At 47.1% G+C, this 13,897-nt stretch overlaps 1 protein-coding gene across 7 annotated transcripts in view; it reads left to right on the top strand.

The window, feature by feature from the left end:
• Positions 1-259: 259 nt before the first annotated feature.
• LOC123510257 (SRSF protein kinase 1-like) overlaps positions 260-13,897 on the top strand; it is a 110,501-nt gene continuing 96,863 nt past the window's right edge. For 4 of the 7 annotated variants that reach the window (XM_045265233.1, XM_045265232.1, XM_045265237.1 and 1 more), the window contains exon 1: positions 261-3,134. In XM_045265233.1, coding sequence (XP_045121168.1) covers positions 1,810-3,134 — 1,325 coding nt within the window. In that variant the 5' untranslated portion in view covers positions 261-1,809. Of the gene's footprint in view, positions 3,135-13,897 lie in introns of all 7 variants that reach the window. The other 3 variants (XM_045265238.1, XM_045265235.1, XM_045265234.1) reach the window with 2 other exon arrangements.

Genomic DNA, 13,897 nt, shown 5'->3' with positions numbered 1-13,897 from the left:
GACACTTCCAGAACCCGGCTGCTCCTCCAGGCCGCGGCTGCCACCGGCACGACGACCCGCCGTCCGCCGTCTGCCGCGCGCTGCAACACATCTGCTGCTTTTGTGTAGAGAGGGAGGGAGGCAGGGGGGGTCGCGGTAGTGTAGAGGGTGGGGGGCGGGCCACTCAAGCCACATATTGGTAGTTCATCTTGTTATTGATTTATGCAGTGTCTTGGGCGAGGCGGCCACTGGTCAGTGTGTGTGGAGGGTGGCGTTAAGTTTGGGTCAGCAGGCGGCGGTAACAGCAGGAGCGGCGGCGGCCCGAGCAGGTGGCAGTACACTCCTGCCTCGCTCTGCTGCCAACACACCACTTTTTTGACGGTTTTTCCCCCGCTTGTTGGGAACGGGTGCAGGCTGAGCCGCTGAGTGTGGTGTTGCTGTGGATGGCTGCTGAGGGAGGCCCGCTGGGCGCAGGCACCGCCAGCCTCCTGTGACTAGAAATAACCGGCGCAAGCGAGCGCTGTGTGGCACCGCGCGGTGGTCCTGGCGCACATGGCGGCAGTCGTTCCAGTGGCGCCTCCGCCGCGGCACTGACACTGTCTCTGTCGCTGCCGCCGCTTCTGCCGCCGCCGTCACCGCCACGCTCCCTCCGCCGCGCCAGCAGCCGCGTCCTGCACAGGTGGAGTGGGTCGTGCAGGCGCTGCCCTCGGCGGCTCCGGGCCTGGCTCCTCCTACCGCCAGCCACCGGGCGCTGCCTCGGCCTCGCTTCCACCGTCGCATTGCGGCAACTCCGTCAGGTTGTCCCTCACCTGACGCCGCCTCACCTGGCCGGCAGGTGGGCAGGAATCGTCGTCCGGGCGGGGGACGCCGGGCTGCAGGCAGCAGGTGGATGGTAGGGTGGAGCGGGCCCGGGAGTGCCGGCCGCGGTGACCCGCCAGCACCAGCACGTGAGTGTGTCCCCCACCGGGCCCCCGCCCCGCACCTGCTGCCCGGTGGGCCTCACCTCAGCGCACCTGCGGCGTACACTCTCCCTCCAGCAGTAGTGACCGTCGCGGCGGGCCACTCGGTGATCCCCGGGACATGGTGGCTGTGAGGCGGCAGGTGTGCGGCCGCCTCACCTGGAGCACCTCATCCCTCCATCCTCGGCTCTACCTTCACTGCTGCACCATGTCTGTCTCTGTGATCATTTCTTACTTTTTGTACGACCGTAGAATAACGCACTAGACAATCTATCTTTTTACCTTTTGATACATGGCTGTGAACTCTTTGTACTCGTACTTGTGCTCCATCTGTTTGGAGTGACTGTCTCCTTTCCGAGACGCTGTTAGAGGTGCGGCGTTCGAGTCCCGCTTACTGACTGAGTCAAGTCTTGCCCCTGGACACTACAGCCAGTGACTGCCGACACAACTCACGTACAGGAAACCAGATGACTTAAGGAGGAGAGGAGGAGGCTTGTGTGAGGCACGCAAGGGCCTTGAAGGACGTGCAGGACAGCCCCAAGAGGATGCAAGTGAGCGTGACGAGCTGCCTGAGCCCCGCTGGAGAGTGACGGTGCTGGCGCGAGCTAAGGGCACCGAGTGCTAAACGACCACCTTAAGTGACCTGAAGAGGACAATAGTGGCGCGGGCAGCTGGTCACCACAAGGGTGGGCGCAGAGTTTCGCCAGCACCCACTGGTGTTGTCTGATCAGCGGGGTCACAGTGTTGTGTTGTGTTGTGGTCGACGGCGGCGGTGGTGGCGCTGCAGCGGTGTTGTGGTGTCACCGGGCGTTGGTCCCCGGCATGTGAAGTCCCCCGCCCGCCGGGCAGCCCTCGCCCATCCCCGCCCAACATGCGGAAGCTTCCCCTGCGGTGCTCGCCCACCCCACACAATGTGCCGGGCGTCAGTCCCCCACCCGCACCCACCCCTCCACCCACGGCAGGCCTCTCACCCACACCCACACCGCCCACCACACCCGCTCGTCGCCTGGTGGCTTCACGCTCCTTGGGCTCCACCTCGTCGCCACCCCTGACGCCCCCGGTGTCTCAGTACAGCATCCCGCCCTGTCTCCCATCACACCAGCACCACGCCCAGCTGCCACCCACCCCTGGCCCGCCCTCACATCGCTCCCTTCCCGCCCTTCATGCCCACCATGTGCAGAATGACGGCCAAAGTCACCACTCTTCTCACCCAATCCTGCATGGGCCTCACCCACCCCCGCCCGACACTCACCCACACCACTCCTCTCACCCGGCCCTCCTCTCACAGTCCCCTCACTCCTCCCCTCCCGCCAATCGTCCACCGGGGCACTTTTCCCACGCGGCCGCCCTCAGCGGACACCAGCACCCTCGCCAGCTGCCAGGCCTGCCGCGCCACCACACCATCGGGGGCGTGGGCAGCGGCCGCATCCTGCCCCCTGCCCCCCACCACGAGGCGTGCGGGGCAGGGATTGTGTCCTCCACCTCCCCTGTGCCGGCCAGCCCCAACCCTCAGGTCAACTCCACCCTGGTGTCCAGTCTGGCGGCGCGCCCTGCCCACGTGCTGCACTCTGCCAACTACAAGTACAGCCTGGACGTGCCGCGCGTCAACCTGCGGGAGGCGCGGAGCAACACCTACCCTCCGCCAGGCACCGATGGCTCCTCGGCCTCCCAGTCCTCCTCTACCACCAGCGGCGCCACCAGCGGGCCAGGTTCCAGTGGCTCCCAGAACTCCCCCTCAGACCTGTACCCGCCGCCCTCGCCGCGGCTGTCCCCGGGGGGCGCTGTGCTGGGCCTGACGGGCCGGATGTCGCCCCAGGTGCCACCCACCTCCCCCGCCGCATTGGTGCCGCCCCACTCCCCGGGACCACGATCCTCCCTCTCTTCCTCAGTGTCCTCCTCTTGCGCCACATCCCCCGTGCCCCGACACTCACCCGTGCCCCGCTCCCCCGTCCATCCCCCTGTCGCCTTCACCCAGTCCGCCCGCTCTTCTCCCAGTCCCGCCCACGCCTCTCCAAGCCATATACACGCCTCGCCCATTTCCCGCGCCTCTCCCCTGCCGGCGCGGGGCTCCCCCACGCCCACCGTGCACGCGGGCATCTCACCTGTGCGGAGAAAGAGCACCATCTCGGACCCCGGCTCGCCCCTACTGCGGAGGACTACGCGGCCGCCCCTGCAGCGATCACACGCCACCGCTGGGTAAGAGTCACACCCACCACGCCCATGTATTACACTCACCACACTCCTAGCACACCCAAAGCACCGCCGCGACACGAGACACACCACATTAACCATCCACCCACTAGCGCATCTCATCTAATCCACCACCACCATCACGTCTCCATCTTCCACCTCACTCACCATTTTGACCACGACCAGGAAAGAAGGGAGGGCGGGCGTGGGAAAAGAAAGGGACGCAGAAAGAAAAGAGAAAGATAAAGAGGGAGAGAAAAACTGTGACTTTTCTCTACCGTATCGCAAACCAACATGCCGCGCCCGACTCACGCCCTTTGGTTGAGTGCATCAGGTTGAAAAGTGGTGGTGGTGCGTGTTGGAGAGGGTTAGGGCGGCGATCAGGGCGAGAAGGAGGGCGTGTGGTGGCGGGAGGGGGGGTGGTGAAGGGATCTGGTTGGTGGACTGGAGCGACTCGTGTCAAAGTGAATATATATTGAAACGTTACATGTAGAGGATGGATGGGTGGGGTGGGGGGGTAAGGGCGTCTCTCTCTCTCTCTCTCTCTCTCTCTCTCTCTCTCTCTCTCTCTCTCTCTCTCTCTCTCTCTCTCTCTCTCTCTCTCTCTCTCTCAAGGGGTGAATATATTTAGGGATACTTGAGTGTTAGAACTACTAGATAACTCTCTCTCTCTCTCTCTCTCTCTCTCTCTCTCTCTCTCTCTCTCTCTCTCTCTCTCTCTCTCTCTCTCGCTCCAGCAAATTCGTTTAAGCTCAGGAAGTCAACATAACGAAAGAGTAACGCGACTCGCCACTTCATTGCACACGGTCAAGTGGACAAGGCGAGGTGAAGGTTAAACTTGTCTACTGGGGGCACTAACGGACAGGAGTGTAGCCGTCACCCTTCCGCCTGTCATCCCTCCCACGTTTCCTCCCGCTGTGACGAGGCCTGGGGCTGATAGGAAGCAGAGAGAGAGAGAGAGAGAGAGGTGTGTGGCGTTCTAGAAGTCTGCTATGAGGGGGAAACGTCGCGAAAATTTGTTTAGAGGAAGTTTTAAGGGTGAAATAAACACTGATGTGAGGTTAGGTGAAGTGGAAAGGGATTTGGGTTCAGGAAGGCTTAAGGAAGTGAGTGTATAGGGTGAGGTAGGGGAGTGAAGAGGCCATAGGTAGTATAGAGTGAAATGGAGAGAAGGGAGTGAGAGGAGTAGGTGAGAGGTAGAAATATGGACACGGGAAGGTTGGGATGTAAAGGTTTATTTATCAAAAAATGCGGGAAATAAACAAATGAGACAGTTAGGAGAGAGGAGTAGGTGAGAGGAATAAGGACACGCGAGAGGAGTAGGTGAGAGTTTGAAAAAGGACACAGGAAGATTGGGAAGTAAAGAATTATTTATTAGAAGATGGGGAAGTAAATAAATGAGATAAATAAACAGGTGACAGAGAGACAATAAAATCCTTACCTGGCTGACATGTAGCTGAAAAATAAATAAATCAAGGTACATTATCAAACAGAAAAATCAACTAAACATCACATCAACAGGAACACTAACGAGGAACACTTAAACCTTCAGAACAGCAAAGACAGAACAAATTAACTAATGAAAGGAATCGATTGACAAAATAGAGTAACAATATTGAAAAAAAAATTAAATAAAAGTTACTTAACATCTTCAATACTCGGACACATTTCTACCTTGAGATTTGTGTGCGATTAGACCATTTGATTGACATTAGGAAGGGTCTATGAAGGTCAGAATATTAACGACCACACTCTTCACTATTTTAATCCCCCAACATAAATTTCTGAAGCTGTTTAAAGTCCCCAAAATAGTAAGCAGAGTGAATATGGAAACGCGTCATGGTACTGAAAGGGTTTAGGAATATTATTAGCGTAGCGTTAGCAGAGTGACAGGGTGAGTTTGTAGGCGCGGCAGGGTGTATAGAAACAGGTGAGGTGAGGTGAGGTGGAGGGAAAAGAGGGCGCCAGGTACAGGATGGCGGTGGTGACAAAAAATAATTGGATTCTTCCTCTCCAGCCCTTGTGTTGTTTCCATGTCTCTCTCTCTCTCTCTCTCTCTCTCTCTCTCTCTCTCTCTCTCTCTCTCTCTCTCTCTCTCTCTCTCCTCCTCCTCGTCTTCCTCCTCCTCGTCTTCGTTTTCTAGTGTTACCTTTCCTCCTCCTCCTCCTCCTCCTCCTCCTCCTCCTCCTCCTCCTCCTCCTCCTCCTCCTCCTCCTCCTCCTCCTCCTCCTCCTCCTCCTCCACACTTGCTATCTTGTATTTTCTTCCTTTCCCCTTCTCGATTCTTTACAGTTTTCATGTCTCCTTTATCCTCCCCTTGCCTCTCCCCTCACTCTCACTCTTGCCCTCTCACTCTCTCACTCTCGCCGTCTCTCACTCCTGTTTTTTTTCCCCCACGTAGTTTCCTTTTCTTGTTCCTCGCTGTGTTATTTCCCGTCCCTTTCTCTCTCTTTTTTTATTTTCTCTTATGTTTCCTATCCTACTTTATCATCTCCCTCATTCATGTCTCCTTTACTCCTTCCCATCTGTTTGTTTCTGCTCTATTTCTTCTCTCTCTCTCTCTCTCTCTCTCTCTCTCTCTCTCTCTCTCTCTCTCTCTCTCTCTCTCTCTCTCTCTCTCTCTCTCTCTCTCTCTATTTTATTTATTTTTACCTTCCTCTCCAGAAGTCTTAGCCTCTGGGCCTGTCAGGGGGAAGAAAGGGAGAAGGGAGGGAGAGGAATGGAGGATTGGGGGGGGGAGGCAGGGAGAGGCGAGCTGCCATGGCCATGCGTGTACCAGTGGAGGAGGAGGAGGAGGAGGAGGAGGAGGAAGAAGTGTTTACGTGTTATGTGGGGAATTGGGTTGAATTAGTAGTAGTAGTAGTAGTAGTAGTAGTGGTGGTGGTGGTGGTGGTGGTGGTGGTGGTGGAAGGTGAAGAAGTAAGAGGAAAGTGCGTTAATGAAAAAAAAAAAAAAAGATATATGAGTGACTTTTAGTACTTGTAGATTGAAAAGGAAGAGAAGGAGGAGGAGGAGGAAGAGGAGGAGGAGGAGGGGGAGGAGGAGGGAAGATAAGAAGCATAGGTCACAGGTTGAAACAGAAAGTAAAGTTATTAAATTGAAACAAGAAACCTCACTTTTTTTTTTTTTTATTAATTCCTTGTCATCGAACACTCCACCTGCCTGACACCAAATACCGAGACGACACTAATTGAAAAAAAAAAAGTTCAAAATATCAAAAACCAAGAAATTTCCCTTATATTTCTGAGGCGAGGCCAGTAAGAGAGAGACCAAAGAAGTAATTTCCCAATATATTTCTGTGGGCAGCCCAGTTATTTTCCTAAAAAGAGATACCAGATAAGTAAATTTCTATATATATATTTCTAAGTGAAGACCATTAATTTCCCCAATAAGAGAGATCAAACGAGTAAGTTTCCTCATATATTTCCCCAACAAGAGAGAGACCTGACGAGTAATTTCCCTATATATTTCTGACGGGAGAACAATAATTTCCCCAAGAGACAGGCCAGACGAATTATTTCCGTGTATATTTCTGAGACAAGCCCAGGAATTTCCCCCAACAAGAGAGAGACCAAACGAGTAATTTCCTTATTATATTTCTGCGACGAGACAAGAAATTCCCTCTTCAGAACAGACCACACAAGTAATTTCCTACATATTTCTGGAACAGGACTCATAAATTCCCTAAACGAGAAATTCACTAAATATTTCTGAGACGAGACAGGAAATTCTCTCTCCCCACAAAAAACCAAGAATAATTTTCCACCATAACAGACCACAGACCATTATCATTATTTCCCAACGACGAAATAGACCACATTTAATTATCGACCAACAGAAACAGACCACACCACACCACACCACACCACACCACACCACACCACACCACACCCATACCATACCATACCATACCATATCTTACTTTACCACACCACACCACACCACACCACACCACACCACACCACACTTCACCAAACTCCACCCAAACACACCACACCCCACCACACCCTTACCACACCACACCACACCATTCATTTATCTCAGAGCAGACAGCAGACCCAGCCAATTATTTCCAGAGCTCTCAGACAGAACTAATAAATTTTCCCTTCTGTTAAATATACTTAGAATTGTATTTCCTTGGTTTTCATTATCGAGAGAGAGAGAGAGAGAGAATGAGAATGAGAGAGGATAACAGTTCTTTGCCGTTTCTGGAATGTGTGTGTGTGTGTGTGTGTGTGTGTGTGTGTGTGTGTGTGTGTGTGTGTGTGTGTGTGTGTGTTGTATTCATCTTCGCAGAAATGCACTGATTATTCCTTAACGAGTTATCGAATTATTGGTGTCCGCTGAACAGATACAGCAAAAAAAAAATAAGAAAAAGACGTAAAAAAGGAAGGAGTTTTAAAAATGTCGCGCGATAATTGGATATGTTGCCTTGCGCAGTTTGATTATTTCTCAGTGCTTTATTTTACCGCTGCGCAGAATGTTGATACAGAGAGAGAGAGAGAGAGAAATATAACTAATAATAATCCAAAAAAAAGAAGGAAAGACGAACGGGAAGAAATAAAACTAAAGGCGATGAAACAAAACAAAGAGAAAGCAAGGAAGGAAAAAAAAATAGAATAAAGCTTTGAATAAGAAGGAAAGGAAGAAATAGACATACAAAGAGAAAGAAAAATAGAGGAGGGTAAAAATGTGAAATAGATTCGACTGCAAGGAGAGGAAAAAAGTCAAGGGAAAAGAATTATTGAAGGAAAAATGAAAATGAGTACACCGAAACAGGCTTTGAATTAATTAAAAGAGAAGAGAAAAAGGAAACTTAATTGTAAACCGTTAAAAAGAAAAGGGAAAAAATGAAAACTGATTAAACCGGAAGACAAAAATTGGAAACTGAGGAAAAAGAAGAAAAGAAAAAAAATAAGCAGAAAAAGGAAAGAAAAAATTAAAAAAACAGGGGAAACTTTTAACAGTGAGGGAAAAAACAAAAAATGAAAGCACTTTAGAGAACGAAGAGTAAAAAGAAGTGAAAATAAAAGAAAAATGGAGAGAAAAATGGAAACACTACCAAGAGAGGGAAAATAAGGTAGATGAAAATTGAGACACTAGAAAACGAAGATTAAAATTAAACTGAGGGGAGAAAGGAAAGAGGAAAACTAAAATACACACAAAAAGAAGGGAAAGAACAGAAATGAAAACTGAGGGGAAAAGAAAAAGGGAAATAATATACAAAAATAAAAATAAATGAATAGGGGAAGGGGGAAAACAAAAATAATGAAGGAAATTAAATGAAAGCTAAGGGGAAAAAGGGAAAGGGAAAATGAAAACAGAGGGGAAAAGGGAAGGGGAAAATAAAAACGAAGGAAAGGAACTGAAATGAAAAATGAGAGGAAAAAAAGGAAAAAGAAAACTAAAAATAAAACAAATGAGAACTGAGGGAAAAAGAGAGCGTAAGAAGAAAAGTTCAGCCACAAATCTTATCTCCACAATTAGACCTTGAGTTGTCCTCCTCTGAACTTTTTTTTTCCCTTTTTTCCTCTATTTTCCCCCACAGAACCCGGGAATTTGACTCTATCCCAAATTCCTTCAGTGTCTTTGTAACAGTTTGAATTTTGTGTTGTATATTTCATTTCATTTGTGACTTTTTTTGTTATTGATAGTTTTTTTCTTTCTTGCTTTGAATCTTTTATCTTTTGTTATTCTCATTTTGAACTATTTATTCCATTACTATCTGAACTATCGTACTATTTCACTCCCTCCTTTCAATAATTTATCTTTGCATTTACTATTCTCTCTCTCCTTTCAGTCTTATTACTATTCTCATTTTCATTTACTATTTGTTCTAATACTATCTGAACCACACTATTAATTAACTCTTACTGGTTTATGAAGTAACTATTATTTTGTGGTAGTTTATTGTTATTATTATTATTATTATTATTATTATTATTATTATTATTTTTTATTTTTGTGTCGTGGTAAATTTTTCATTATTTCAAGAGATTCCGCGCATTCTCTCTCTCTCTCTCTCTCTCTCTCTCTCTCTCTCTCTCTCTCTCTCTCTCTCTCTCTCTCTCTCTCTCTCTCTCAAGTTCATCGATTTTGCATTGTTTATCAGAATTCGTCTCTAGTCTTATCATCATCATCATCATCATCATCATCATTCCTTCTTCTTCTTCTTCTTCTTCTTCTTCTTCTTCTTCTTCGTTCTTCTTCCTCCTCCTCCTCCTCCTCCTCCTCCTCCTCCTCCTCCTCCTCCTCCTCCTCCTCCTCCTCCTCCTCCTCCTCGCCATCGATTGCTTCTCATGTTTACCGTCCACACAGATGCACGTTGGAGAGGAGAGGGAGGAAAGCAACAGCATGGAGAGAGAGAGAGAGAGAGAGAGAGAGAATTACAAAAGATATCGCAGGGTACGAAAAGGGGAAGAAGAGGAAAAAGCAATTAGGAATCAGAATGAAAAGACAGGAGGAGGAGGAGGAGGAGGAGGAGGAGGAGGAGGAGGAGGAGGAGGAGGAGGAGGAGGAGGAGGAAGGTTGGGACGAAGAGGAAAGCACGGTCATACAATATCAGAGAGAGAGAGAGAGAGAGAGGAAGGTTTTTACACCGACTGAAAATGAAAATGTAAAAAAAAAAAAGAAAGAAAAAAAGAGAAGCAGAGAAATGTAAGAATAAAATGTCACCAAGTATATGACTAGAGAGAGAGAGAGAGAGAGAGAGAGAGAGAGAGAGAGAGAGATGAGGACGAATTTGAGACGAAACGAGAGGGAGGGAGAGACATACAGCGACGAGGGGTAGGTGAGGGGAGTGGATGGGGAGAGGGGAGGATGTGATGAGGGGAAATGAGGGGGCGAGGGAAGCCATATCTTTGGAAAGGGGAGCTTTTGACAACATAGTGAGGAATACTGGGACTTGTGATCTCCAGGGAGGGGTCTGGGGGTGAGGGGGAGGAGACACTTAAACCCCCCTTCCCTCCTCTTCCCCTTCTTTCCCCTCTTCTCCTCTATCAGTGTTTTCCTTCGTCTCTCGTTCTGCCTTCTATTCTTCTCTATCCCAATTTCTTTTCCTTCTTTTGTATGGGAGTGAATGATTGTCTCTCTCTCTCTCTCTCTCTCTCTCTCTCTCTCTCTCTCTCTCTCTCTCTCTCTCTCTCTCTCTCTCTTGTGGATTTGTGATGAATATTTCGGAAAGTTATGTCATTTCTCCTTTTCGTTCCCAAACTATCTTTTTATTTTTTTCCATTATTAACACACACACACACACACACACACACACACACACACACACACACACACACACACACACACACACACACACACAGGGATCGAAGAAATGAACATGGAGGAAAGGGAGAAGGAGATGGAAGATAAGAGAGAAAGAGAGATAGATGGAGGGAGGAAAGGAAGAGAAGAGAAAAGAGAGAAGGAAGGATAGATGGAGAGAAAGAAGGGAATAGGAGAGAGGAAGTAGCTTTTGCTCTAACTCACTTATGGGAAAGAGAAAAGTTTTAAACATAGCCGGTGAGAGAGAGAGAGAGAGAGAGAGAGTCGCCATTTTTGTTGGTCTCTGGAACCCTTTATCGTTAATTCTGGTGATTGGACATGGAAGAGAGAGAGAGAGAATATCAGCAACATTCTTTAGTTTTTTCATCTTGATTTCATTCTCTCTCTCTCTCTCTCTCTCTCTCTCTCTCTCTCTCTCTCTCTCTCTCTCTCTCTCTCTGTCAATAAATGTGTGTGTGTGTGTGTGTGTGTGTGTGTGTGTGTGTGTGTGTGTGCGAGTGTGCGTTTTTCGTTATATTTCATTCATATTTTTTTTATATTAATTTATTTCTTTACCTATTTCTTAATCTCCTTCCCTTTCAATTTTCTTTTCCAATATTCTTCTCCCTCTTATCCAATTCCTGGAAAAAGAAAGATTATTGCTTCTCCTCCTCCTCCTCCTCCTCCTCCTCCTCCTCCTCCTCCTCCTCCTCCTCCTCCTCCTCCTCCTCCTCCTCCTCCATTCCTTCCTTAATTCTACCTTACATATTCATCTGATTACCTAATGACACTCTTCATTTTCTCTCCTTTCTTCCCTTCCTTTCCTCCGCCATTGAAATGGGAGGAGGAGGAGGAGGAGGAGGAGGAGGAGGAGGGGACATAGAGGTGAGGAGGGAAGGGAGGAAGTGAAATCCATAAATAAACCAGAAAAGGAGAATAGAGTGAGAGATGGATGGAGGAAATGGAGAGATGGAGAGACGGAAAGGAGACAGAGATGGAGGCAGGGAGGGAGGGAGAGAGAGGGAGAGGCATAAATGTTCCCACCTCCTTTCGACAGATGGAATACCTAATGTGGCGAGACAGAGAGAGAGAGAGAGAGAGAGAGAGAGAGAGAGAGAGAGAGAGAGAGAGAGAGAGAGAGAGAGAGAGCACGAGCACAAAAGAAATGAATAATTGTTTATATAACTTGCCAAGCCTGAACACACACACACACACACACACACACACACACACACACACACACACACACACACACACACACAGAGAGAGCTGAAGGTAGCAGATGGTGGTGATGGCGGTAGAAGTAGTAGTAGTAGTAGTAACAGTAGTAGGAACAGCAAATTACATATTATATTGTTATTACTTTTGCTATCATCATTATTATTACTATTATTATTTTTATCATTATTATTATTTTTTATTATTATTACTGTTAGAAGCCTTTGCAGCACACACGAGGGCAATTTGTAGTGGCACAGCTGTGAATTAAAAAGAAATGCAATAAAAAGCCATGAATTATAGAAATGCAGTGTTTTGCGTGTATCTTTTCAATATATAATACCAACATAAAAGGGGGAGGAGTGATCAATGCGTTGTGTGTGTGTGTGTGTGTGTGTGTGTGTGTGTGTGTGTGTGTGTGTGTGTGTGTGTGTGTAATTTCTTCACATTGTGCAAGAATTAATTATTTTTCTCTCCTTATGAATGTTAGAAGTTGTTGAGAATTAGGGTATTTTTCTTCCTTATATCCCACGTGTTGTTTGTCCATTGTTCTTCCTCATCCGTTATGTATCAGGTATTGTTTTATCATTATTCCTATTCCCTGCTCCCTGTTTCTCCTATTTTATTTCATTATGGATGTCTCTTATGTTTGATGAAAACTACGAATCTTTTCCAACTTGTGTTCCTATCATCTCTTGTTTTCATTCCACATCCCTCTCAGATCTTTATTTCTTCCTTAATTATCCTCTTATCCTTACATCACCCTATTTCCTTTTTTCCCCCACCTGTATTTTTCCTTCCTTATCCTTGATCTGGGGAACGGCAAACTTATCTTCCTTTTTTTCCCGCGGCTTTTTGATAAGAGTGAATTATTTTTACTGCAGCTTCCTGGTTTCATAGCGAGCCAACCCATGCCTTACGAGGGCCTCAAGGGCGTTCACAAAGGGGAGTATGTGCCTCCTACGCGACTCGGCTCCACTCAAACCGTAGAGGAAAGTTATACGGTACATGTGTCTCGTACTGTATCACTTTTCCTTTTCATTTCGCTCGACTTGGCTGTGTGTGTGTGTGTGTGTGTGTGTGTGTGTGTGTGTGTGTGTGTGTGTGAAATGTTGTATTTTTATTATCGTCTATTGTTGTTGTTGTTCTCCTTTTCCTTTTCCTTTTCTTCTTCTTCTTCTTCTTCTTCTTCTTCTTCTTCTTCTTCTTCTTCTTCTTCTTCTTCTTCTTCTTCTTCTTCTTCTTCTTCTTCTTCTTCCTCCTCCTCCTCCTCCTCCTCCTCCTCCTCCTCCTCCTCCTCCTCCTCCTCCTCCTCCTTTGTGTAATGTGCACTTCCTAAAAATTGTTGAAAATATATAGATAATTGAATAATGAGTATTGTGAGAGAGAGAGAGAGAGAGAGAGAGAGAGAGGATTATATATAGTGTTTGTGTTAGTCCTGAGGGATGTGGGAGGCGGTGGGGCGGCGTGTCCATCCTGAAAGTTGAAAGAAATTATGTTAGTTACTGTTATGGTGGAGAGAAAAAACAAATTAGTGTTGCTTTTTTTGTTTTCGTGATGTGAAAAACAGGCGAGAGAGAGAGAGAGAGAGAGAGAGACCATATTATACGTATTTTTCTGCCCTCTGAAGACTTTTTTTCTTTCTTTCGGACAGAAAAGACAAAAAAATAATTGAAGTACAGAAACAAGCCAATTATTAAAGAAAAATACATTCTTTCTTGAAAAAATAAGATAAAATAAACAGGCCAAGATAGAATAAAGAGAAAAAGAAATTTGTCAGTGAAAAATACAACTGGATAAACGAAATTCATTATGACAGATTGACTTTTGCCAGACGAATATATGATAGAAGGAAAATTGATTAAAAAAGAGACAAACTGCCCGAAGTAAACCAAAGCTTCTCACTTAATTACATAGAGAGAGAGAGAGAGAGAGAGAGAGAGAGAGAGAGAGAGAGAGTTACGATGTATATTCACAGCATTGTAACGAATGGTATTGTAACCCTTACAAACTGATATTTATTATAGTGTTAGGAGGGTTTGTAGTTGTAGTAGTAGTAGTAGTAGTAGTAGTAGTTTGTTGGTGGTGGTGTTGATGATGTAATTGTTGTTTTTGGTGCTCTTGTTGTTGTTGGTGGTGGTGATGGTGTTCATAGTGGTGGTGGTGGTGGCAGTGGTGGTGATGGTGTTGATGATATTGTTCTTGACGGTGGTGGTGGTGGTGGTGGTGGTGACGGCTGGTGTAGCAGAAGCAAGAGGAAAGATAAAGTTTTGTCAAGGGTCTTTTTTCCTCTTGTC

Source organism: Portunus trituberculatus, chromosome 28, assembly GCF_017591435.1.
Source record: "Portunus trituberculatus isolate SZX2019 chromosome 28, ASM1759143v1, whole genome shotgun sequence".
Lineage (NCBI taxonomy): Eukaryota > Metazoa > Arthropoda > Malacostraca > Decapoda > Portunidae > Portunus > Portunus trituberculatus.
Note: the sequence above shows the minus strand (reverse complement) of the source record. Positions and strands in the feature narration are given on the sequence as shown.